This window comes from Equus caballus, chromosome 18 (genome assembly GCF_041296265.1).
Source record: "Equus caballus isolate H_3958 breed thoroughbred chromosome 18, TB-T2T, whole genome shotgun sequence".
NCBI classification, from domain to species: domain Eukaryota; kingdom Metazoa; phylum Chordata; class Mammalia; order Perissodactyla; family Equidae; genus Equus; species Equus caballus.
In genome coordinates, this window is record NC_091701.1 from 40,620,239 (window position 1) to 40,647,359 (window position 27,121).

The 27,121-nt window shown below is 44.4% G+C and overlaps 1 protein-coding gene across 50 annotated transcripts in view; it reads left to right on the plus strand.

The window, feature by feature from the left end:
- Positions 1 to 27,121, plus strand: part of TANC1 (tetratricopeptide repeat, ankyrin repeat and coiled-coil containing 1) — a 229,124-nt gene that overhangs the window by 148,897 nt on the left and 53,106 nt on the right. For 8 of the 50 annotated variants that reach the window (XM_070241035.1, XM_070241048.1, XM_070241050.1 and 5 more), the window contains 7 exons: positions 2,785 to 2,915; positions 3,952 to 4,138; positions 16,367 to 16,630; positions 21,762 to 21,884; positions 22,687 to 22,968; positions 23,769 to 23,926; positions 26,742 to 26,973. In XM_070241035.1, the coding sequence (XP_070097136.1) occupies positions 2,785 to 2,915; positions 3,952 to 4,138; positions 16,367 to 16,630; positions 21,762 to 21,884; positions 22,687 to 22,968; positions 23,769 to 23,926; positions 26,742 to 26,973 (1,377 nt within the window). Of the gene's footprint in view, positions 1 to 2,784; positions 2,916 to 3,951; positions 4,139 to 6,886; positions 7,232 to 10,449; positions 10,684 to 10,745; positions 10,944 to 16,366; positions 16,631 to 21,761; positions 21,885 to 22,686; positions 22,969 to 23,768; positions 23,927 to 26,741; positions 26,974 to 27,121 lie in introns of those variants that run through there. The other 42 variants (XM_070241042.1, XM_070241051.1, XM_070241052.1 and 39 more) reach the window with 19 other exon arrangements.

Below are 27,121 nucleotides of genomic sequence, written 5' to 3' on the forward strand. Positions count from 1 at the left end.
CGAATCTCAGTATTTAAAGATTGGCTATGGAAGTGGCACTGCATTTCCATTTTACAGTTGAGTGTATAGTTTGAGTTCCCAGGCAACTCATCTCTCCCAGCGTGACACTGTTACACTTCACCCAGGGGTCCTTCTGCCAGCGTGAAGAGTTCAGTGAGAGAAGGCTCTGTGCATTAGGGGAGGAAAGATGCAGAGGGCTTGACATGGATTAAGAAATTCAGACTCGAGGGTCTTCTGAGGGGAAGGTCACATTTTAGAAGAGAGAATAACAAGAAAACACAGAAGGGTTTGAAAGAAATAAAATTGCAGTGACTTAATGGATGCAAAAACTGAAATAAAGAAGGTCTGTTCATTCATCCTGAACCCAGGTAGGGTTTTGGAACTTTGGTAGCAGCAAAGTCCAAGCCGAACCATTAAGAGAACAAGTTAATCATGAATTTGGATGTCTCTTGTCGATTCAGACATTAAACCTGGAATTGCCACTGCTCCCTGTCTTGTCTGAAGGGGGAGTTTTGGATGACTAATTATCTTTGGATATATATTTTTTAGTGAAAACCTTGACAGTCTGGGCTGTCTGACTGCAGACGCAGTGCTGAGGCTGCAGTGACTCTGCTGGGGGCATCCTCCCCACCCTGGACCTCCACAGCATGCAGGGTCTCGAAGCAAGCCCCAAGTGAGCCATAGACTGTGGCCTTGTTTGTCGTCAGGGTAAATTTTGTGGCAGCCAAGCCTGTGCAGCTGCTCTCTCTGCCTCCACAGCAGCTGCCAACTGGGAGTCGTTTCTGGCTCTTTCCCGGAGTTTCAGGTTGAACCAGAAGCTAGACGTTCTGGGGCACAGTCACAATTGGGTAGCAGTTTAGAGATTGTTTCGAAAGGAAAGGGGGGCGTGGAGTAGAAAAACTGCTGAGTTCTGCCCCCCACCCACTTCTTCCCCTCTCCATCTGCATCCTGTTCTCTTTCTCTGGTTCAGCTGCCACCTGAGATAAAGGAACTGCCCTGCCTCAGCCTTGGGGAGAGGGAGGGTGGGACGGATCCTGCTCTGAAGCAGTTCAGCCCTTGGGTGTGCCTGGGTTGTGTTGCTTTGGTTTGGCTCCTGCCTTCTTTTCCCGAATGCCCTTGTACCTTGAGAGTCAAACTGTGGTTGGAGATCTGTGGTGGGAAGGGACCTTCTGTAGAGTGGCCTGGAGAGTGTGGTTGACCTGCCACTGGGTGGCTCTCCTACCCCTGTTGGCCTGGGGCCATTGCCCCTTCATGTTATGAGTTTCATTCAAGTGATCCAGAAACATCAGGGTTCTCTTAACCCAGAACAATCAAGCCATCCTTATTTTACCCCTTCAGTTTTCTAGAGTAACTAAGTAACATCCAAGCTGGCAAACAGCTCCTCTTCTCACCCCAAACACTGGGAGCTCTTGAGAGCAAGCAAGAGGTGGAGTGCTCTTCCTTCCTTGAAGATACAGCTGGCCTAGTTTCCTTTGTAGCTGCCATCCTGGGAACGTGACTTAGCAAAACTGATATGTGAATACAGATGGTCTTCTCAGCTCTGCTTATTTTGATTTTTGTGGTTCTTTACAAAAGGCAAAGTTGGCATTGAACTTCGGTGGTAATACCATAGCTCTAAGGTACCACATTGCAATTTTGTTCTTTCCTCATTTTATTTTTCTAAGACCTGAAGATTTCCACATCTAGGGAAAATTGGTTGATGAATGTATGAGTCTAGGTACTTAGTCAATTAACAAAAAAGGAACAAACCATTAAGATGAGTGACGATATTAGAGATTGCATATTGTTCTTAAGTTTTAACTTCTGTAAGCATAGTTTGCTTTATAAGTTATTTCATTCCCTGATGGATGCTGATTTACAAATGTAAGAGAGGTGTTAGAATGACAAGAATGCCATTTTGTCAACCATAATTAAGTTCCCTTAGGCTTTCCGATGCAGGGTTAACTTACAACTCAATATTTAAATCAAATTCAACAATAAAATCTCTTAAGTGTGAAAAGCAAGATAGCCAGCCTTAGGGAGACCAGAGAAAGGAAAGACTTCCCAGCATGCCCTGTGACCTTCAGGTAAAACCGGCTTCTAGCATTACTTTGGAGTGTGCTTAGAACTCAGCCTGATTTTTCTACACCTCCGCTTAGGGAGCAGAGTGTATTACTGGGACCTGTGTCTTGGGACACATTTCACTGGGATTTAAAATCTTGGTTCTAATGTGCATTCCTGATGATTGATCCTTGAGTTGGAATCCTGGTTTTGACTTGCAAGGCTGTGGGAAATGCAGAGCAAGTTTCCACTGAAGTAGTCCTGCGCCTGCCTGCCTTTAATGAGAGCTTGGATTTCGGCTTTACCCTGATATCTAAGTAACTGGGTCTCTGCCAGCTTGCTGCTTGGGTTTTACGTTATTTCAGCCTCCTGTGGGCATTGGCCACACTGTCTTTTAAAGAGTAAGATGAAGAGTAGACCTTTTTCTATCTTTGGTGTCTGAAGTCCCCGTTTTTCACATGACATGGAAGTGGGAATTGCTATCAGATAATAACACTGTGTTCCTCTGATTCAGGTCAAATATTTTACCCTTTGCTCTTGGAGTTGCTCTTCTCCTGTTTTCTTAACCTGTCATGGCCTCTTAATTAGAATGTATTGCTAGAGGACAGGCAGCATTGTCAAACTTTGTGCATTTTATAAAAATACACAAAAGCACCAGACAAGCAGCTGTAGTGCCAACTCCTCCAGATGCAATACTGAAATTCCCCAGAGGGGCATCTTCATTGTTTTCTTTCTTTGTTCCAGAAGCAAAGGCCGATAATGAACCGAGCTGTTCACCGGCAGCTCAAGAACTGTTGACAAGGCTGGGATTTTTACTGGGAGAAGGGATCCCAAGTGCCACACACATAACCATTGAAGAAAAAAATGAAACCATGGTAATGCCCGGGGAAGACACTGCATTTCATATCTGTTCAGAGAATGAATGGAGGGTTAATGCTCTTCCCGCCTCCTTGAGTCAGGGAGTCATTCAGGCAGAGGAGTCTAGGCTGTTGTGTATTGAAATTTATTTCAACAGTTTGTTGGCAGGTTTTTGCAGCGGGGAGGTGGGGAGAAGCAGAAGAGGGCAGAACTTAAGAAAATGTCCACATTAACCTTGTAGTCACCACCCAGAGAAGCGTGGCTAAATGAGTTAACGTGGCTGAAAGAATTCCTTAGTAATGATACTACTTTTATCTTTATAGCACCATTCTTCTCATCTGGCTGCTTTGGTATGTGCTTTCCTGAGCTTTTTTAGCTGTGGAGATTTTGGAGGGTCACTGGGGTGAGGAAGAGATTTATAGGAGAAGAGGCAGAGACAAAATAAGATGAGATCAAATGGTTCATCTCCCGGAGAGCACTCCCCATCCTAGGGAGCAGCAGCCCGCCACTTCCAAGGGGTGTGCGTTTGAATAGCAATGAGGGGCCGCAGCTTCTGCCCCTGTGAGGGGTCTCTGAGAGGGTGTCATGCCTTGAGATTGCAGTGGCCACGTCTGCTTCCCCTGATCGCAGAGCCCATAAATCTTCAGGAACTGAATCAGGTTACAGCACTTGTGAAACATTACAAAAACAGAGTCCCCAGATTTCCCGTGCAGAGGTCAAAGAACCCATTTGTCTTCTGCAGACTTTAAATGAAAGGAAGTCTGCCTGTTTGCTATTTCTGTTTTACAAATATGCATTCCCACTAAATTATTTCTAAGACTGCCTTTTTCATTAAAAAAAAAAAAAAAAAGAACATCATAAGGGAGGGGAGCAGAACAAGGTTATTTCTCTTTTAAAATTTGGAAGACCATGTGTATCTTAAGCTCCCTAGATTTTAAAACCTGTTTTCCATTTTCATGTTTGTAGTTTTATTGTTTTAGCAACAAAAACAAAAGAATGTGTAGAAGCGTCCTGGGTAAGCCGTGCTAACTCCTCCTTCCGTTCGTCTTGCAGTGCACAGCTCTGAGCCAAGGCGTCAGTCCTTGCTCCACACTAACAAGCAGCACCGCATCTCCCAGCACCGATAGCCCCTGCTCAACCTTGAATAGCTGTGTCAGCAAGACGGCAGCCAGCAAAAGTCCCTGTGAGACCATTAGCAGCCCTAGTTCCACACTGGAAAGCAAGGACAGTGGAATTATAGGTAAGAAGCACACTGCTCGGTAATGTAATGGCTCCATGCACGTCAGCCAGAGCATTCACCAGTCACTTCTTAAAGAGGGTTTTAGCGTGGTCTGTGAAGGTCGGTCGGCCAGGGCCCGCCCTGTTCTTTGCAGACAGCTCTGGCTCCATGTACAGCCGAGAGAACGAAGCATCCGTTTTTACATTCCTGGGTGTTCATTTTATAACACTGGGCTCCTTTGGTAAAAAAAATTTTCCAGATCAGATCTGGCCTGTGTAGTTAGAAAAAAATCTTCCCTCCTCGCCAATTAATTCTGTTTGTTGGGGATCGGGTCCCACTAGGACACACAGGAGAGCAGTGAAATCCCTGCATGTGTAGAGAAATCTTCCCAGCTCAATCTCAAGGTCACTTATTTCCCCTCAGGAGTTTGTTCTTCATTTTCTTATAATGGGATCCGACCGATGTTTTCAAGTCAGAATTTTCCACTGTTGCCCACACACACCCACACAGTAGGTGTGGTTGTCCTGAATTGAGTGTCAGGAGACACGCATTCCAGTCCAGACACTTAGGCTGCTTAGCTAGGTGACTTGAGTGACATTTAATTGAGTTCTTTGCGCACTTTTTTCCTTCTCTGTAAAATTAAGGATCTGATTAGTTCAGTAGTTTCTAGTCCCAGGTGCACATTAGACTCATCCATGGAATGTAAGAGCCTTTATTTTCACATCGCAGACAGACTGCATCTACGTTTCTGCAGGTGGGCCTGGGTGTCTGTGTCTCAGGGCTCCAGCTTAGTGCCTTTCAGGTCACAGATGTGGGGGACCCCTGGATAGATTGTTGAGGTCCTCCTCTGCTCTCAGTTTGTCCTGCTGTTTAACATCGGCGCTCCACTGAACAATTCAACTCCTTCCCTTTTGCTCAGTTATGCACGGGTCTTTGGGAGAGATTTTACGTTTTATTGTGGACAGAACCCCACTCAATTCCACATCAATATGTAATCAAATGGAATGACATTTGAGCTTCTTTTTTTTCTTCAGTCACCTGCAATTTCTTTCAAGTGTAATTTGAAAAACCAAGTTGCGGGTTCATCCGATTTGTATCTTGGAGATTGGCCCAGAAGATCTTGGAGATTCCTGGGACTGGGTTGTGGGCTCCCTGGTGTAGACCTCACCCGAGCTTTGTGAAGGGCCCCTCAGCATAAGGAAGCCACCCTCTTTTCTCAGTTTTCACTTGGATCAGGATCTTCAGTGGGTTTTTGTTTCCTTCAATTTTGTCTTATTGAAATACGATTCACATACCATAATATTCACCCATTTAAACCATTGAATGGTTTTTGGTGTATTCAGAGTTGTGTGACCATCACCACCATCTGATTTCAGAACGTTTCATCACCCCAAAAGTAACCCTCTAGCCACTGGAAGTCACACTCCATTTCCCCCCTCACCTCTGGCCCTCGTCAACTGATAATCTACTTTCTGTCTCTATAGATTAGCTTATTCTGGACATTTCATAGAAATGGTGGGTTGAGATTCTTGTAGCAAATTTAACTTTTTTTCACTCAGCTTCAAGCCCTTCCTCTGAATTTATTCATCTAATTCTCCGTTCTTGTCTCTCTCTGCTTCCCCACCTGCTATTTAGTCTAATCCAACTAATTTTTCCCTATGTTGCTTCTTTTCTCATGCCCTGTCTCTCTCTGAGCTGTCCACCATTGATAGATCTCTGAGTATTAATTCTGTGATAGCCAGACGACTTTCTTTACAGCATTCTTAGCTCTTCTGAAATTTCCTCTCCTCCATAGAGTTCATCTCCCTTCAACGAGTTTTTTTTTTTTTTTTTTTTGATAGTCTCTTTCTTTTCATTGTATGTTCTGGCATTGGCATTACATGCCTCTGATTATAACCAAGCCAGTTTTTTGTTTTGATAGCTAGAAACGTTTTTAGTAACAGAAAGCTACCCTCATTCATTCATTCATTTATTCATCTCTGTCTCTTTTTTGAGATACAGTGCTGCAATTTAAAAAGTGTTCTAAAGAGAGGAAGGAAAAGTTGCTGGTTTGGTTTTCTGTATTGTCAATGAAAGACTGAGCCACAGGAATATTTGAGACTCTTAATTAGTACTTATTTAATACAGCCCCACCCAATCCTGGACTGGCTAGTCCCCCTATTGTATGCTTTCCGTAGCATCTCAACATTTTTCCTTCAGTTTACTTACTCTTATTATTTAATTTTGTCTCCATATGGATAGGGGGTCTCATCTCAATTATTCTGGCTATCTACTGGGCTCCTAGCATGGTGTTGAGAATGAGAAATTAAGGAATTGTTACTACTGTTAAGTTGCATTGAAGAAGGGAATGTCTAGTTGGTTTGTAAAGAAGCTATGCAGGATTCCCATTCCAAATTGGCGTTGTCAAATCTTTTAAGGTCATCTATATTTTAAGCTGTGTCTTGTCGTTAAAGTTAAATGACACATTTCACGTCATTGAGGCTGTCCTTCATTCCTCGGCTCAAGTCAACATGTTCCCTTAACTTGGCTGAACATGAAAAATGGTGACAATGGAGATGAAAGCAGGAGGAATTAGGAAGTGGTAAGTCCCTCTTTTACAGAGGATCCCCAGCTTCTGGAGATCGTGCTTCATGCTGCTTTAGCTGGTCTCCTGCAGGAAGCAAGGACTGTAAGTGGGTGAGAGGCAAACACTGTGCCGGTGACAACGTTCCTCTGTTCTCTCTCCTTCCGTGACCTGCAGAATTAGAACCTGTTGCCAGGGTACACACTGGAGGTGTGGTAGGGAGGAGAAGGGAAAAAAGCCAGCGTTTCCTTTGTAGGCTGACTCTAGCCGCAGTTCTTTGAAGAGGCACGAGTGGTGGGGCCAGAGGAGGGAGAGAACTTCCTCCCGAATCAGGACAGGGTATGCAGGTGCCAGTGCCTCTTCAGGAAACAGGTTTCTGTGACTCAGTTGTGGTTCTCTGATCGCTGGGGGTGGGGTGTGTGTTTTTTCTACCAGAAGAACATGCCTGTTTTTGTAAGGTGTAGCCTGGGAATGGCAGCCTTTGGGCATCTTAAATGTTTGACAGAGCAGAACATTCAAGAACACAGCAAACCTACTGGGCAGAGATGAAGGTGAGATACCTTGGCTTCCTGCTTTGGAAAGCCTGGCATTTTGCTTGTAAAACAGGCTGGTTAGGATCCATGTTCCAAATTACATAGGGCCTGGGGAAGGGAGGAAGAGGCTTTCCATTTAATTTTCCATTTTAAGTTATTTAAGATTTGTCAACACACACAGCCCGGGTTGGAGTGGCAAAGGTTTTGGGGGTGGGCGGGTATAAAGTGCACACAGCTGCTGTGCCATTACAAGCTCTGGGTAGCTATAGGCGCCCCTACAGGCCTCAGACCAGAGTTCCATGTACAGTATTAGCACAGTTTATTTAGGGCAGTTAGGGGACATTTCCAACAGTACTAACCCATCCCTCAAAATTCCTGGGCCTCCCCTTACTATTGAAGCTGATTTCTGTCATGCCAATTATATTTCATCTGAATGTTTTTGCCCACCAGATGCTTGCAAGGAAACTTATGTTCCCACACGCCCAGACAGCCTTCTCAGGGCTGCCCCGGGGTGCCTGCGTTCTGTTCCTACTGGTTTTGAATATTGCTGGTGAAGAGAATTTTCATTTTAGGAACTGCTTAGTAGGAGACAGGGCAGGCTAACGACCATTGGAAGAATTTATTGGACCCCTTCTAGTGTTTCTCTGTGAAGGCCAGGGCTTAGCGGGACCCTCCCCACCCCCTGTTGCAACTTTATTCTGTCGTACAGAGGGGAGGCCCACTTCATCCTATTTCAGGAGGTCCAGGTTCTTCCTACATGAGTGTCTTTGGAGGTGTAATAATTCTGTCATGTAGAAATACTATCTAAGCTGGATGGGATTAATTAAATTCCCCATGAGTATCTTTTCTTTTTAAGTAAAATTCCTTACCCTTTATGTATTAAAATCAGTGGCATTCCCTAGTAGTTAGTGTCTGCTTTTTCAAATTTGCAATGTGAAGACCTGCTCAACGTGAAACCCAGCTGTACCCAATCACCATAAAGTAGCTTTTTAATTATTTGCTTTGAAAAGGAAAACTTCATAAAGAAGTAGCTTTTCAAGGTGTTTTCTCCATGTTTCTTAGTGACACTCCTTTGAATATGACTTGCTTCCAACTGTTTCAAATGAAAATTGTAAACTCTTATTAATCCCAGGTTAGAGAAAAATTGCATATGTCTATTCATTGGAATGTGTGTAAAGACCGGTCTGATTTTTTAAATAATAAAAGCATCACCGAAAGTAGTGGATTTTAAAGCACTTTTTGGTCTAAACGTATTATTTGATTTTTGTTGATATCATATCATGATCAATACTTTTTCTTATGTGTGTGTATTTCATGAAAATGGGCTATTTCTCTATTTAGGAAGAAGGAGGATATAGATTGGAAGAGGAGAAACAAACAAAACCCAGCTTCCTATCAAGAGTAACAAAATAATAAATTCTTCCTATCTGTTATTGATAGATTTGCCCAGGAGAAGGCCTTACAGGTATCAATTAGAAAAGTTCTGGCTGAGAGAGAGGCCGTTTAAAATCAGTCGTCCCTTCCACTCCCTTCCTCTACTCTCTGCTTGTACCTGTTGACACTTACAATCTCCAAATGACTTTCATAGTGTCCTGAATCTGTTTCTCTTTGAGGGGTGGTATTAGGACAGCGCTGTGAAGGGAGAGGAGGGGATTCTCAGTGGACTGGCTGCATCTCCCCCTCTTGGTGTGTCTCCCACACAGAGTAGGTGTGTCATTTACCTGCCTGCCTCCCCAACACCGGAACCACCACATTCCACCAGGTAGCTTTCAGGATGATTAAGTGCTGAGAATTTTTTGAAAAGGATAAAGAACTTAGACTCTTCCTGCTGCCCTTCCCCTTTCTTTGGTTGCGGGGGTGTGTGGGGGGGCTGCATTTGCTCGCTACTCCTCCCTGTGAAGCTGGGAGGCAGGGGTAATTTAGTTCCTTCACAGAAATACTTCTGCAAAACTGGCTTGCAGTAAAACACAGGACACTTGATTCATATCCTGCTGGTGCTTGCTGGAGTTTGGCAATATTTATTTTTCTGCCCCGTTGCTTAGGACATAAAAGTCGGCCCATGATAACTTTTTTTTTCATCTTCCCGTGTCTCTCTTCTACGCCCTTCTAGGCTCGTAAAATGAAAGCGATTGCAGAGGTAGCTTTAGACCTTTAATTTCCTGGACTTTGTGTCCCAAGAGAGATGATCAGCTGCAGAGAGAGGCATACAAAGAGGAATTAATTGTACTTTATTTTCATTTGTAACTTGTTGTAAATCCTGCCCTTTTGATTTTATGCTAATGCTACCTTGTTGCCACCTGTATTGCCCTGCTTGCTACTAAATTGAAATGCTTTGAAATTGATTTGGTAATAACTATTTAGAGTGTTTCAGATCTGTGTTAATATTCATTTTGCTACATTGCCTGCAATTTAAAAAATCATCCTTAATTATAGAAGCTTTTTTTAATCTCTTGGGTGAAGGAGGAAAATTTGCCATTACATATATAATTTGGTAATGTGTGTAATGTGGGAAAGAAATGCTTAGTGATGATTCGAGTCAGCAAAGCACCTGCTGTACTTTTTATTCAGACTATGATTGGATTCTTCTGGCTGTTCTGTTGGTGTAGCAAGCATTTATTGGCACCTACTGTGTACTAAGAGCAATTTTGTTTAGTACTGAGACAATAAAGGTAAGGCACAGTATCTGTTTCAAAACTTGTGTAACTGTGGAACCAAAGAATGGTCTTGGAGACCTGGGCAAGTTGTCAGTTGCTGAAAAAGGTTTAAAACATGGCAATGATTGACACCTCTGATGGAAGATGTATGCTGTAGAGGTGCATAATAATACCAACCACTAATAGTGCTTTATGTTCTTTTCCAGAAGAGTCCAGAACTCTGTAGAGTCACTGGACTATGTTAGAAGCTCCAGTGTATAGGGTATAAACAATAATATATATATGTATGCATCTAGCATACAGGTTATGCGAAGCTTTACCACAACACTGTGCCATGTGCTATCGCTAGAAAACTTCATGTTGTTTAAGTTCATAGGCTTTTCTCTGGAGACTGTTACCTGCTATGTCAGACTGAGTTTGGGCAGTGTGGCTGAGCAAGGTGGGTCTGTCCTCCTCTCTCCCACCACCCTACCCCAGCTGACTTTTTCAGGTCTTTTCACAGTCAAAGGGCCTGATGAATGCTCCTGTGAATGCATGGCTCAGGTCCCTGGCCTCGCTGCATGTCATAGCAGAGCACAGATTGCACAATGTGGTGAGCACTGAGCTGGAGATTTGGTACAGAGATCTGGTTGTTACAAGCCAAAGCACAGGGCTCCCGTGCAAGGCAAGAAGGGGGGCAGGGCCCTGCAGCACATTACACAGGGCTGCCCAGAAGAGCCAGGCTGTTGTCCATGGAAAGCTGAAGAAGGAGAGGCCAGAATGTCCCTGGAACCAAAGGTACCTCAGGCTGGCTTCCATGTGGCATTCCAGGCGAGGGTGAGTTAGCTTGAGTGCCTTCTCCATAGCCCTCTCCTTGCTCGGCTGAGGGAGGTGGAAGCAGTCACTCCAGGGGAGCTGCAGACTCTGTTCCCTGTGTGGTTGGTTAGTTTGCAAGCAGGGTGGAGGGAGCAGTGCAGCCTGGCATTTCTGCTCAGAAGGTTTCATGCGGGCCGGTTTCCTCCATGCCATCTTTCCTTTTGTCACTTGGGAACATCCGAAAAATAGCATGGCAGCCTGAACTGTGTGACATGTGAAGAGTGAGTGCAAAGGAGAGGAGCGGAACCTTCTGTCAGGTCAAGAGGCCCAGGGTATTGGGCATGTCACTTCCTTGACTTGTCTCTTTGATCTTTTCTCAATCTCATTTTAGACTTTCTTTGCGTTCTCTTTTGAAAGTCGTTAGTGATCTTTATTCAGTCAGGTCAGAGGAGGCTATCTGCAGTAGTTGGATTTCCCTTTTTTATTCAATTCCTCCTTTCTCCCACTTTTATAAGTAACCATTATATTTCTTTCTTGTTTGATCTACAATTCATTGGTCCAGTGTTTTAACTTTTAAACTCTTCATGTCAACCGTTAAACTGAATACAGAAGGTAAAAAATGTTTGGTTTTTTAGCTACTTTATTTTTCTTCAGTTGTGTGTGGGGGGAACATCCTTGAGTACTCATGACACATGAGGCACTTTACATATGCCCTTGTGTCTGATTTCCGCCACAACCAGGGAAGGACAAAGGACTCTCCTCACAGAGCCCTGGCTTTGAAACTGGAGAATGCAAGACAATGTATGGAGTGCTTGAAGAAAACGTCAATTTCTGGGTTTTTTTTTTATCCTTTCAAACTGTACATTTTTGTGTGTGTTTTATATTATAATAAATTAGAGTAGTACATGTGCATAATTTATAAAGACGTGTATTTGGGATGCATGCTCACAGTTTTCTAATAGTAGAACAGTCCTTGTGGGGCTTCCTGCCCATAGGGCTGTTATGATATTCAGTGAGCTGAGGCATGGTAAGGGCTTAGAAGAGCCCTTAAGGGCTTATGTAAGAGCCTGTACGTAATAAGCACTATAATAATATTTGTGTTAGCCACCATTGTTGTTATTTCCTAAGCATACTTATTTATTTATAATTATTTTTTCCCCAATGGATTTGAAATGCTCACAAAGAGACATTTAGTAGAACAATATTTTTCCAGGGAAGAAAGGAAATAAGAAGAGCAAGAGAAAGATGAAATCAGGAGTCAGGTTCATAAGATTTCATTCATTTTGCTCTTAAGTGGGCAGAAAGTTTTACTCTTAAGATTCCTAGTAGCCAATATATAGAGAGAAACAGCATCAAACACATAAGATGATTGTAAAGTACAGAGAAAAATGTACCCATTGCTAGTGCTGGGCCCGGAGGGGCATGCCCCCTTGTAGGTCCTCAGAAGGAAAGCAGCCAGGGTTTGAACCCAAGCCCCTGGCACTTTTCACCTCTTGTCTTTTCTGAAGCTCAAAGAGAAAAGAATTCTGCTCTATGTAGTATACTCTTGATATTAATGGCCTTTTAGTTCCTAAACAATTCTGGATGAAAGCTATAGTCAGTTTAATTTTCTTCTTGATATTCTTTTTTAGATCCCACCAAACTGCTTATTGGACCCTGGACTTATACTGATTTTTTAAAATTCTATTTTAAGTGTACATCCATCATATGAAAGAACCTTGAAAAGGCAAAGAGCGGGTGAAGGAAAGAGGGGAAGAAGAAGGAAAACAGTTTTATTGCAGCTTTATATAGGAAAACATTTAATGACTGAGTGGATCTCTCTGCTTCCCTCACTCCCAGGCGACCCGTGACCCCCTCCTGGCTGTTGTGAGCCCATGAATGGCCTTTCTCCACTAGCCCCTGCCCAGGGGCTACAGTTTTTAACAAGGCAGATTTCATGAAATGCAAAATATTTTTTAGCCACAGATACTTACAGAACTCCTTTTCTGTGCTGAGCACTGTGCAAGGGAAAAAGAGTTTGAAAACATACTGCATGTGCAGTCAGAGGGACTGCTCTTGGACACACCACTAGCTCTCTGTGTGCGTGCGTGCGTGTGTGTGTGTATGTGTTTGTGTGAGATAACAGTTTCCCCCGAGTCTGTTTCCATATCTGTGAAGTAGGGTTGATGGTTCTTAGCCCACTCACCTTTTCTCGTGGGATGTGGGCATCACATATATGTCCAATGTACTTCGAAAGTGCTTAGGAAGTAGTGTAGCCCTGTGCGCTAGAAGGTCGGGTTAAATGTGCTGTTACCACAGCGGACCGTAACACACTGTCCCTGGCTAAGAGGAATTTTCAAACGACATGGAGAGTCAGAAGTAGTGCCTGTGAATCAATGAGCAATGTGAAACCTAATTTAATACTAAATTGTGAGGCACAGCTCAACCTCATAGCTTCACAAAACATGAGGCTGGAACTAATGAAATGAAACATAACTCATCTCACAGAATCCTGCATGTTAGAAGAGTGGTGGAGGCCCAGTCTTGAGTCATGATGGCATCTGTACTGGACGGAGGAATAACGTTAGAATTTTTGAGTTGTTACGGAACTTTAAAGATAACCCAGTCTCCGGGAAATGTCAAATGGCACTTATTTTTTAGAGCTGTTTGTTTTGTTTTGTTTTTGAGGAAGATTAGCCCTGAGCTAACATTTACTGCCAATCCTCCTCTTTTTGCTGAGGAAGACTGACCCTGAGCTAACATCGGTGCCCATCTTCCTCTATTTTATACGTAGGACGCCTACCACAGCATGGCTTGCCAAGCAGTGCTATGTCCGCAGCTGGGATCTGAACCAGTGAACCTGGGGCTGCCCAAGCGGAACATGTGCACTTAACCGCTGCACCACCGGGCCAGCCCCTAGAGCTTTTTTTAAAAAAAGTCATCATAGTTAAGATATTGCCCTAGTTTGTGTGTGTGTGTGTGTGTGTGTGTATTGACTTGAAGGTGACTTGGGTTAACTTAATTAGGAGCTTGAATTTCTGTTAGCCTGGAAGAAAAATAGGTCTTTTTGAGTAGCTTGTCATTTGTGGTAAGAACCAGCTTTCTGTTTCTTGAAGACCATGGAGCTCCCCATTTGGTGTGCTTCTTAGGTCATGTAGGGAACCTGGACTTGTGGGGCCTTGGTCTGCTTCAGGGCCTAATCTTGCCTGCGCTGAGATGAAAGTATGCTGCATGGGCTTCATGGCGTGTAGGTGGATCTGGTATTGGACCTCAGGGAGGAATATTGTGAAGTGGGGCATCTTTGTGGGAGGGCTCCTGGCTTCAGCTCTTCTCACCTGCCTGCCCCAGGGCCCTGGCGAGTGTGGACAGTGGAATGTGTCTCTTAGCTGAACTTCATGAAGGCAGTGGGAGGATCTTCTGCTTATAAACATAGTATAAACTTGTAATACCCTCCTCTTTAAGAGGCGACCCCATCTGAGACTTCCCCTCCCAGCTCCTGGTCCTGCACCTGAGGGCCTTCCTCTCCCAGCTACTCTCCTTCCGCTTGCTGCCAGGACCTGAGTGTTGCGTCTCAGCGGGGTCTGGAGACTTGTGACTGGGCAGTGAGAGCTGGACCTTCATCCTGTCCCTGCAGTCCAGGAGCTCTGACCAGGCCGTCCGTGCTGGCCTCAGCTGCTTCTCCGGGACCCTGCATTGTTGCTTCTGGTGCTGTCACTTGTCACAGGAAGTAGGGAAGTCCCAGTCTCTGTTCCCACTGCTTGAGGTCTGAGTTAGGTCTCAGATCCTTGGGGGTTTGATTCTGAAGTGCATGGCCCTGAGGGAGCACAAATGAGAAAAAGCATCACTTGGACTTTCTGTTCATTTATCATTGTGCCCCCAAATAAAACAGCCCCAGCAATAAAACCAAACACATCACCGCCACCCCTAGTCTGGAACTTTTCCTGTAAGTTAGATGTTGGGGTAGAGCCTAACCGATTGCAACATGTCTGCAAGAAAAGCATTCTGAGTCCCAAACATTGCACTTACAGGTGAAGGTTTGTAACACACTCACAACTTATTAACAGGGTTACCGTTACTAGCTAATTACCATTGATAAGCAATAATCTTATTAATAAATTAGAGTATTCCTGTGAAGCACTTAGCACACTCCATGACATACAGAAACCTTCAATAAATGCTAGCTGCTGCTATTACCACCAGCATTTTTAGGATGGAAGGAGTCATACTTGCTAAATTTAGGCTCATATGAATGGTCCCTTAAAGAAACACACAGGGGGCTGGCCCCGTGGCCGAGTGGTTAAGTTTGCGCGCTCTGCTTCAGCGGCCCAGGGTTTCACCAGTTCGGATCCTGGGTGTGGACATGGCACCACTCATCAAGCCATGCATCTCACATGCCACAACTAGAAGGAACCACAACTGAAAATGCACAGCTATGTACTGGGGGGCTTTGGGAGAAAAAGGAAAAATAAAATCTTAAAAAAATAAAATAAATAGGGAGACGAGCAATGGATAGTAAGTCCAGACTGGAGCAGCAAGGGCAAAGACAGTTTTAGAATCACAACAGAATGCCCTGCGGTCACAGTGAGGAAATTGTTTTGTCTTTATTCCTCAACCTTAAAAAGCCTTGTAAAAATAAACAAAACAAAACCCCTTCAGACTCTTTGATCCTAGATAACAGAGTTTGTGGGAGCTAATTCACCAGCCTGTTAAGGTGTCATATCGTCAGGGTATGCAGCTGAAGCAGCTTAAGCTAGGCCACCGGGTTCTGAATACACTCTGACCTGGTGCACTCCCATTTAAGTCCCGCAGGCAGTTAAGGGCCGGGCTGCCGGGATCCAAATAGGGAACACAAAGGGATCAGAGCACATGGCCCCTGTTCTCAAGGACACATGCCAGTGTTGGGTCCACAGCAACCTGTGCTTGCATGGGGATCTTGTATAGCTCGTCATCTTTGAATTGAAGTGGTTGTTTGTAGAAGCTACGTAGGGTGACTGTTGCTGCTTTCCTTCATCGTATTCCTCCTCTTTTGCCAAGATGTTTTTCTGTGCTGGTTTTCTTTCTTAGAGGTTAAATTTTAATCTGCAGTCAAGCATCCCTTCCTTTGTTTGCATATCCCGGTGCAGGTTACATAGAGGTTTTCCATTCTGTGCTGCTAAAGGAATAAAGTCAAGTCAGCCTCTCTGGATCATCTTGAGCAGATGTTATAACATTTAATTCTAAAGATCGCGTTCTCTGCTTGACTTTGTGTTTTTGTTTTCATAGATTTTTCTCCTGCATCTCTTCTGTATTAACCATTGGGCTGTCCTGCCCCCTTCCCCCATAAATAGATGTTGTTATTTTGGAAAAAAATATTTAAAGATTCAAAGGAATTTAATGAGATCTGAATTCTTTTGAGAGCAATTCATCTTTCTTAAAAAGAGGATACATTATCTCCAAATTACGTAGATTTACCATTAACTCTCAGATGCTTTCAGACAGCTTTTTCATTTTCATCTTATCGGAGTTTTTTTCCCTCCCCTGTAGAATGATTTAGCAGTTTATTTCCCCTGATAAGCAACATTCTTCTAATTTACCAAAATACATTGTATGAAACATACTTTGATAAAAATCTGTGTAGACCGGAAAACTTTCCATTGATCACGGGGAGGGCAGTGTGTGTGTGTTAACTCTGAACAGCCCCAGCTGTGCCTGGCCTCCTTCAAAGTATTTTGGTCTCTCATTTCAGCCACAATTACAAGTTCATCCGAAAACGATGACCGGAGTGGCTCCAGTTTGGAATGGAATAAGGACGGAAGCCTAAGGTTAGGGGTACAGAAGGGAGTGCTTCATGATCGCAGGGCAGATAATTGCTCCCCAGTGGCAGAAGAGGAGCCCACTGGGTCAGCGGAGAGCGTGTCACCCAAAGCTGACGCCTCAGCTGGAGATGGTCCGGTCCCTTATTCTCAGAGCTCCAGCTCGCTAATAATGCCACGGCCCAACTCAGTTGCAGGTAAGGCCACCTCTGCCTGGAAGGGTTATCTCGCTGGGTCTCAGGCGCCCCGTGTTCACTCTCTTCACTTGGGAATCTAATCCAGACACAAGCCGGCTTTGTGATCTTGGGTCAGGTCCTTAACCCTTTCTAGACCTCAGTTTACCCATCTGTAAACATGGTAAGATGGAGCTTAATGGTCTTGAAGTGATCTTTCTGCTCTGGCTGTCTTTAAATCTATGATTTGGACTATGTGGCTTTTTGTGCATGAGGGAAGAAAATACAAAAATCTCTCTTCTTGGTTTTTGTTCTTTTAAGCCTGAGCAAATTCATGACTTTTTATTATATCTTGGTAAACAGGAATTGTTGTCTAGAGTGAGTTGGTGAATATCAGCTCAAAGAATTTCTAATCCAGCTTTCAAACTTATTTTTGTATCATGGAGGCCTGTCATACACACAGGAGGTCCAATTTCTGTATAATAGTTATAAGGGAGCCTCACAGCTTAAAATATAAGCAGAAGTGAGAGCTCTCAATGGAGGAAATGAAAATAGGCAAGACAGACTCGCCTTAGCAAGATGGGGCAGCTGGAGCTAAAAAAGTACAAAAGCGGTGGCCGTTGCTAGTTGACTGGTCCGTGAGTGGTCGTCAAGCAGGGAGAGTAGTCTGGGGTGGGTGGGAATAGGAATTCTGCATCTGAGCTGTCGTGCCTGCTTTAAGGGCCTGAGTTTCTAAACCCAGGGCTCTTGGATGGAATGTAGAAGAGGAGCTTGCTTTGGTCATTCTTTGTTACCAGCATAGCGCTTAAAAATTCTCCTTTACTAACCCATGGACCCAGGTCCTCTCTACCTACTTCAAAGGATTTTTCTGTAATTTATACTCCTTCAGGATGTGGCAGGCCATTCTGATTGTTATTGGGTGTTTTTTACAATGGAAGTCTGAAGCAGCTGATAAATTAATGGCCCTAATGGAAAAGTTCTGAGGCACAACTCTGATTCACTTTCAAAGGAAGTGAAATGGCCTCCTTCCAGAAGGCATGTCTGCCAGAGAGAAGTGCCGGAGAGCTTTATGCGCATCGAATGGTGGTTCTTCCAAAAGCTGTTGTGTCCTCCCACTGCCATCCTACTATCTATGACATATGTTGCACCCAAGGCATTTTAGACCATATTTACCTAGTTAGGATGAGGGGTTCATTTGTACTATCCCAGAACTTGATAGCTTTATTGACTTCAACAAAATAGCAAACTTGTAATCAATTTAATCAAGGTATTTTAAAATTAGGAAACACATTAATACATTAACAGTGTTAAAAGCACCCCATTTGGGGTTGTGTTTTCTGCTTGATGTTCTTTTATGTGGTCTCCTGCCCTGTGAAGTGACGGTGGGTGTGAGCTGAGCTTTTCCAGGAGGCTGCAGTGATTATAGAGCAGGCGTTCTGGTTTCTGCTGTGCCCATTCACTACCTTCTTATGGACGCACTCGAGCTAGACCTCCTGTGGCACGGGAGAGTTTTAGCTCGGGGTTCAAGCAGTGACTGCCTGGCCTGATGGGTGTGCTCATTTCTTCTGTGTTGCATGTTTTATAAACCAAAAGCATATTTTGGAAGGAAATAGGCAAGTGCCTTACCCATTAGTATCTGTTAACAAGCTAGGAGTCTGGTAGATTCTTCATTGCCCGCCCTCCTACCCCTAAAGATGAACCTCAGTTAAGAAGGAATGGCAAGATTTTGCAAGTATCATTGAAAACAAGAAAAGATTCAGGTTGTATAGACGAGATGCAGCACTGTTTGTCTAGTGATTAGAAGGCAAGCTGCTACAAATCGGGCAGTAGGCAACACTCGATGTTAGGATTAAGCTTGTTGGTAAGCCCCGTGCCCTACAGTCTCTTGGAAGTATTTGCATGTGAAGATCCATGTAAACAAAATAAATTGCCATTTGATAGGAAGCATCAAACAATTTGATTTGGTGTATGAGGGCAGAGTGAGGGCTGGCCGGTGAAGGGAGGCTGTCGGCAGGCCTCTTTTCACAGCTCTTCCAAGGGACCCGGCCCCCCTGGGGACTGAGGTTGCCAGCCTTTACTGCCGTTGAGCCTGTCTCGAGGCCTGTAGTTGTCTGTTATAAAAATAAGTTGACCAGGTTTGGAGATGGTTTCACTATACAGAGATGTTCTTTGTAAAGGTATTTCTTAGAGTGGAATTGATTTAGAGTGCTGCCGTCAGGTAATTACTGTATACCACATCCAAATGTATGACACGGACACTTTATCCTTTATTAAAAGTAGAGTGAGACACCTTTCAAGTGGTGTCTTAGAAGTTGGATAAAGGGGCTCTACTATTTTTGACTACTGTTTTTTTTCTTTTGAACTACTTTCTAAGTGGATCACAGAACTAAACTGTGCTTAGTTTTCCAGGAAACCAACAAACACAATTACTAGCCAATTTTCTTGAAACTCTAACTAGTAATTACCCTGAACTTAGTGGCGTCTACCTTTGATGGGTTAGTCTATGGTGTTTCCACAGATGTTTCTCTTTGCTCGGCTTAGCAAAATCTCCCTCTGCTTCTTTCTCCAACCGCCCACCCCAGCCCCCAAAAAACCTCTTTCCTGCAGCATCTTAAAATGTACTTCTCACCCAGATGTTAGACACAATGTGTGTGTGCAATAAGTGTATAACTAATTTAATTGTAGAGATACTAGCAGGTTTATTGCAGCATGAAATTATTGCTTTACCTCTGATTTTTTTCGGCCCTCAGTAGGGTTGTGAATTTTGAAAGCATTTATTGTTAAATACCGGAAGGGAGTCTAATTCTTGTGCTGGTAATGTCCCAGAATCTATTCTGTGAGAAGGCAGAATGTGGTCCAGGTGGGCTGCTCTGCTAGGCAGGGAACACCTGGAAGCACAGCTGGGGCTGAAGCTTCGCTGCTCTGACTCTCCGTCTCTCACTGGCCTTGACCACACCATAGACAGCAGAGGTGGCGGGCAGCTCGTGGTTTGCAGCCCTGCTGAGTGGTGGTCCATCTCAAGGAAGCTCAATCATGTTTGAAAGGGAGAATCAGACAGAGCGGTGGAGTTGCGGAGACCGCTTTGTTGTATCCTTTGGATTAAAGCTGTGATGACTGGAAATTTGAAAGCAGTGGTGTTTGAAATCTCGCCATCTCCTGCATCTGTGTCAAACCAGGGCCTTTTTGCAATCCTTTCTTTGGAACGCCCCTTATAGTCTCATGTTCTTAATCCTTTCAGTTGTCACAAAATTATAAACTGAATGTCATGTTCTAAGGAGTCAGGGGAGGAAGGGAAGTATGAGACCCCTTGGAGGCTCCAAGTGGTTTGTTTTCCAGAGCTGAAGCAGCAGCTCAGACATTCGTGGCTGTTCCAGCTCTGAACTGAACTGGCTTATGGGTTACAACTGTGGCTGCCCTGTCTCCCTCGGTCTCCAACATGTGGGTGTATTCACAGTGAGGTGTGCTGAGGAGAGGGGTGTTTGCAGAAGCCCAGGTCAGAGGCCAGGTCCCAGACAGGAGCCTGGAAGTCTGTTCCAAGCTGTAGTATTCTAGGAAGTCAGAGTGATGGGTGTGGTCCTGGTGGCCCCCAGGGAAGTTTCACACATCCTGGTTGTAAAGGACCTGGAGAGAAGCTAGAGGCTGCCATTGGATTCCCATAAATGAGGCCCATTTGGAAGTCCTGCATAAGGAATTAGCTAAATCTTTCTAACAGGAAAGATTTGTGTGGAATATTGATGTAAATGTGTACACGATTTGTAAACAAGCTGTGCACCAAAAGGATACAGAAGCTAAGTGTATGCTATTGCAGAGTCAAGGTGTCAGATGTTTCTCTATGGACTATGAAGGTGTAGGGCACGTGGTTGATGGTCCTTTGGAGAATGCAGCTTGAGGGGACACACCGTCACACATCCAGGCCATGGAGCCAGGCTTGTTGAATGAAGGAATGAGAAGAGGTGGTGCTAACAGTGATGAAGAAAAGGACTGAGGCCTTAGGAGGGGAAATAGGAAGGGCCAGATTGGGCAGATGGGGATGGGTGGCTGGATACTGCATCGGAGCCCATTGAGATGGCTAGAGGGTTTTCAGCAGACAGATGGCCCAGCTTGACTTCTGTCCCTCAAAACTTGGTCACACTTATGATTTCACCAGCCCTTAGAGGCCTTAGCCCTTGGAATCTGACTCCCTCCTTACTCCCTCCACCCCCCATTTGCCCTCACATGACATCTATATTTTATTATCCTAGAGGATCATCGTATGTCTAGGATCAGCAGTACTTTATGTTGTGCCACTTAACCCACAGACCAAATTAGGTTAATCTTATTTAGATTTCTCACATTGTGACCTAGGATGTATATAGGAGGAGGCTCCTTTTTTTTTTTTAAGGCAAAAACATGCACTGTATATTTGCTTGTAAGATTTTCCAAGAATTAGCAAAATTATTTTGTAGTGGTTATTTTTGTAATCCAACTTGTGTGTATGTTTGAATGAACCCTTAATGCTTTTTGACGGGTACCTATGTGCTATGAGTCTTATTGATTTGATTAGAGGTAAATAAGATTCCTTATTTTTAGAATTTTAAAGAACACATGCATATATAATAGTATATAATATATACATAAAAATTTGAAGTTTAGGATTATGTTTATTTCCAATGAAGTCTACATGGCTTTTACTGCCAAGAGCTGACTTTCAGTGTTCTGAGCACTGTGGAATTGTACACGCAGAATCTGCTCACTTAACTAACAAGGTTGGAATTCCAGCCACAGCGGAAGGCTCTCCAGAGCTGCAAAGAAGATTCTAGTACCATGCTCTGTGTTTGCAGTAAGTACTGAAGCTTTATTGAGTGACACGTGATTGTCAAGTTTCTTCATAAAAATTTTTGGTGAAGTCCATCTCTTTCTAGGAATAATGGAGAATTCTAGCAACCATATCAATATGACTTTGATTTAAGAATGAGGAACAGTTGGTTTTTACCACTTTTCAATTAATGACATTGCCGGCAAAATAAACTGGGGTGGGCAAACAAAACCAAAATCACCTTGAAGTATATTTTGGTGAAAGCCTGAATGGAATTGCTTAGTAATTTATAATGTATATACTTTGAGTATGATATTAAACTCAACTTCGAAGAGACTAAACTTCAGTTTAATATTACAGCGACAAGCTCAACCAAATTGGAAGATCTGAGTTATTTAGATGGGCAGAGAAATGCTCCTCTTCGAACGTCAATTCGACTACCATGGCACAATACGGCTGGAGGTAGGGCACAAGAAGTTAAAGGTATTTATCTTTGCATCCACTGTGATAATGGATATGATGAGCTCATTCACTAACCCTGGAAAGTCTGTGATAACCTGCATTTAAGCCAGCTGTTTTAAAAACATGACGTGAAGTGTGTGTGTGCTGAAAGTTTATCTGTTAGGTGTGCTACAAGGCCATCCTTAACAATTTTGGATATGTGATTAAGTTGCTTCTGGAGTTGAAAAATAATTCTGCACTATCTTATTTTGAAGTGAGGGGTAATTTAATGTCACTGGATTTTTTTGTCACCGACAAAGAATGAGCTTTGTTTCGGTTCCTTGGGCTGCGTTGGTCATCTCCTGCATCTACCTGTAACACACACTGTGGTCAACAGCCTCACCATAAGGGGCAGAGCGCCATCACACCCGGATGAGAGCTGGGGCCCTGTCTCTAGGGAAAATGTGTTTCCATTTTACTCATACAGTAGTGGAAGAAATATGTCTTAAATACTGTTTCAGACTCTGAATGAGACACGATTTTGCCCCTTGCATCACTTTCTCTAATTCTCTGTGTGTCTGCCTTGAGTCATGAGAAAGCTTAGAGGCACGAAAGGACTCGGAAGTCATTTTAATAGGACCCTTTGTAAGACAAATAGGGTATGTTAAATGAGGTATTATGGAAGTATTCATAGAACCAGAGTGGAAATACTAACAGATCCCTTGTGGTGTAAAACTAAAGACTATACTGAGTGTAACACTCAGGCAATGATAAACTGAGTTTTTTAGTGTGTAAAATTATGACATTCTTGTAAAATAATGATCTTTTTTTTTTTCCCCCTAAGCACGGTTTGCTCCCTACAAGCCACAAGACATTTTGTTGAAACCCCTATTGTTTGAAGTACCCAGCATAACAACAGACTCTGTGTTTGTGGGAAGGGATTGGCTCTTTCACCAGATAGAAGAGAACTTGAGGAACACAGAACTGACAGAAAACAGAGGAGCGGTGGTCATTGGAAACGTGGGCTTTGGGAAGACGGCAATCATTTCTAAGTTGGTGGCACTTAGCTGCCACGGAAGCCGCATGAGGCAGATTGCTTCCAACAGCCCAAGTCCATCACCTAAAAGTATGTCTGTGTTGAACTACTTGTTGAGTTTTTATGTTAATATTAAGATAGATGGAGGAAATTGCTGTTTGGATAGACATAAATTCCCAGTTTTCCTCAAGTTATTCCAGCTGCTGTGTCAGGTTTGCCATCGCATCGTAGAGAGCTGTTTGAACACTGCCATCGATCCTGGTGCTTATGGAGCTATAAGCTGGGGTGAGGCCGGCCGTCCCTGGTGTTCTCCCACCTGTAGGGCCTAGCTCCCTTTATCTGGGCAGAGATGGGGCAGTGAGGCCTGATCACGGGCCCCGGGGAATTCTGGGTCCTAAAACCGAGGGGGTTAGGCTCCTGACAGAACAAGCCAGAACGAGTCTGTGCAGAATTCTTTTGTACCAGGTTCTCGACAGCCTTTGTCTTCTATACTGGATTCACCAAAAGTGTAAAAACTAACTTAGAAATGGGATGGAGCAGCCAAATATTTGTCTATTCACAGCTTATTTTTTGTGCAATAAACCCGTTAATAGAAAGTGTCTCTAACATGGTGAGCAGGAACAAGTGAGCCATGAAAGATTTTTTTTTTTAAACCAGAAAGAATTTAATAAAGGAAACCAGAAACAGCAGTTCTCCGGGGAGACACCTGGGTGGGTGGGAGACAGGGCTGAGAGGGAGACTTGTTCTCCTCTGAACCTTTGCATCTGGAACCATGTTCACTCGTGGCCTATTGAGGTGCTCTGTGAGTCTAATCAGGAATTATGTTGAACATCCCACCAGACCCCTGTTCCAAGGTTGTAAATAATGAAGTTGGTCTCTTTTCTCTGCAGCTTCAGATTCCTCCCAGGATCTTCCTTTCACTCCGTTGCTTTCACCAAGTTCTTCTACAAGTGGTACCAACACGGCTAAAATGCCCCCTGGGTCTGGGTCTGATACTCCTGAGCACCAGAGACCAAAAGAGGATGCAGTGAAGTACCTTGCTTCTAAGGTAATCTACTCCTGTTCCATGGGAGCCTTTCCAGAAAGAGAGAGATTTGCTAGTTTGGCTTTTGAGAAATGAATTTAAAAAGGGATCTTAGGGGCCGATCCCGTGGCCAAATGGTTTAAGTTCCCCGCGCTTGCCTGAGTTCACAGGTTTAGATCCCGGGCATGGACCTCCTCTGCTCGTAGGCCGTGCTGTGGAGGCATCCCATGTATGAAGCAGAGGAAGATTGACACAAATGTTAGCTCAGGCCTAATCTTCTTCAAGCAAAAAAAGAGAAAAAGGGGAAGGTTGGCCAAAAAAAAAAAAAAGAATCTTAAAACAGAGACAACAATTGCTTAATGCAAAAGTGTAGCTTTTGATAGAATTGTGATAGAGTAGGAGTATACTCCAAGTAAAGGGTCTTAATGAAAATAAATGTCTTAGGATGCTGGCAGTCGACTTTTATTCATCTTAAACAGTCGATTGAAAGAGTTCCTCAAAGGAGCAGAAGATATTGCACTCGCCACAAATCCGCCTTTATAAGCACGTACTCTCCTTCATTTGGTCTGAAAGCAGGAGATTGGGAGCCTTCAACAGAGGCCTCTTCCACCTGCTCTCCGTTGCCTGGGGCCCTTGGATCCCTGCATCCTTCTGTCAGAGGTTTCTTGTGATGTTATAAAAGAGGCAGCTGACTTTCCTTTCCTAGAGTCATGGTTATCAAGGTCTTTCTGAAATTTTCCATCTGCTCAATATTCGTCACAGCTTCATAAGCCGCCCTCCTGCATAAGTTACACCTCTCACTCCTGGTGAGCCCCGTGGGTCTCCCTGGGCAGCCGTGGTGTGAGTTGGTAAAGCTGGAGAACCAGCAGAAGTGGGCAGCAATGAGGGGCATCTAGTAAGGAAACACCTCAGGGGTTGAGGTGGGTGCAGGGAGACTGAAATGAATGCCTCTCTGGCCCCGATCCCTGCTCCTGTCTTCTGCTTCCCAGATGAGGGCTGCTCCTCACCTGGCATGGGCAGCCCTGATGCCCTGACCACTGATTTGGGGCAGTCCTCTGGTCATGAACGTGTGATCTGACATGAGGGATGTAGTGCAGAATTCAGAGCCACTGCTGCTACCATGATTCTTCAGACCACTTTGTGACCTGCAGGTCACACACACATGATCACACACACACCTGAAGCAAAAGTGTTATAGGGCCTGCCCGGTGGCATAGTGGGTAAGTTTGCATGCTCTGCTTTGGCGGCCCAGGGTTCATGGATTCAGATCCCGCGCATGGACCTATATACCACTTATCAAGCCATGCTGTGGCAGCGTCCCACATACAAAGTGGAGGGAGATTGGCACAGATGTTAGCTCAAGGACAATCTTTCTCAAGCAAAAAGAGGAAGATGGACAACAGATGTTAGCTCAGGGCCAATTTTCCTCATCAAAACAAAAAAGTGTTATAGACTATACTTATTTTTACATCCTATAAAATTCACTTTGTTAAAAAAGAAAGCTCTTGTGGCTCCAAATTGACTTCATGAGCCACCGTTGGGTTGCCAGACTTCGTTTGTCAAACGCCATGTTAGATAGACTGTGGTCCTGGCTGTCTTGTTGGTGGTTTTTACAAGCTCACGTGTCCTCACATGTTCCTGCTAATCTCTGTCCAGTTGACAATGGAAGAGCAGTCGGCTCTCCTCTGACTGTTGATGATAAATTTAATCTAAAACAGAAGTCACATGGTGGTTCCAAATTGGCCACATCTCTTCTGGCCAGTTGCTATTTAAGAGTCTGCAGACCTGGAATCTAATCCCAGGTCTTCCATGGACTCTCTGTGTCCCCGTGGCAAGGTGTTTCACCTGTGTGCCTGCTGCCCTTGTCTGTGAGCCGCTTGTGGTTCTCGTCCTCCTCGTGCCGGGGTGGCGTGGAGCCGAGGCAACTGAGTGGGACAGCAGGGACTCAAGTTCTTCAGAAAAACAGAAGGCACTTCACACGAATGTGTTTGACCTGTTTCAACTTGTTTACCTCATGATTCTATTCCTCCTTGCATCCTCATTTAGGGAAGTATCAGATTTTTCATTTATCTGCATCGTACCTCTCACTCACAGGAGAGTTCCGTATCTGGCGTTTTCCTTGGGGATCTCTTCAGTGAATAATCTGCTGCCACTTCAAATCCATCCCAACAAAGGGAACACTCCTCATCCTCTTGGTCCTTAGACAGGAACCTCTCTCCTCCTCAGGGTCCCTTCACATGATAGGCAGAAATGGGGTAATTTCTGATTTCGGTCCTTCAAACAGTGTTGCTGCTGAACTCCCCCACAGGGTCACTTGAGGCATGGGTGTGGGGAGGGGGCTTGAGCCACGCTGCCTGGAGGAGGAAGCTGCTGTGACTGTACAGGCCGGCTTTCATAGCCACCAACCTTATTACCTGTTTTTTGGGAGCAGGAAATGAGTTTCCCAAGGAGCTGCTGCTGTTTTTGAAAACAGAATTGTAGTGAAGATGGTACTTTGGATGTTGAGAACGTTGGGATTGCTTGGAATTGCTTTAAGCCAGGGTAGACTTCAGGTTTTATGAATGACTTTTATTAATTTATATTCAATATAGAATAACTTGTGCTGATCTTAGTGTCATCAAGATGGACTTATGGCTGCAATGAAAAATATGTCTAGAATTGGCAAAGCACGTGAAGGAAGGAACAAATGAATCAAGCTAAATCATGACTCCGTCTTAGGGAATAGAAGCACTGTATTTTGTTGTCTCAGCAAACGGGAGAATTGAGTCGCTGTTTTAGAGCGTGGAAGGAGCCGAGTGGAGAGGGTGAGGTGATGCTGACGGCTCTGCTTCCCCCGTAGGTCGTGGCCTACCACTACTGCCAGGCCGATAACACGTACACGTGCCTGGTGCCCGAGTTCGTGCACAGCATCGCGGCTCTGCTCTGCCGGTCCCATCAGCTGGCCGCCTACAGAGACCTGCTGATAAAGGAGCCCCAGCTACAAAGCATGCTGAGCCTCAGATCCTGTGTGCAGGACCCAGTGGCCGCCTTCAAGAGAGGAGTGCTGGAACCACTCACAAACCTGAGAAACGGTACCTGCGAGCAGCCGCCCGTGCCCCCTCTCTCATCAGTACTTTGCAGTCCCCGAGGCAGTCCTCAGAAGGAGGAGGGTCAGCTGGGCCCTGGGGTGGGAGTGAGGTGGGCCCAGAGAGAGGATGCGGTGAATCAGTGCACCCCTCA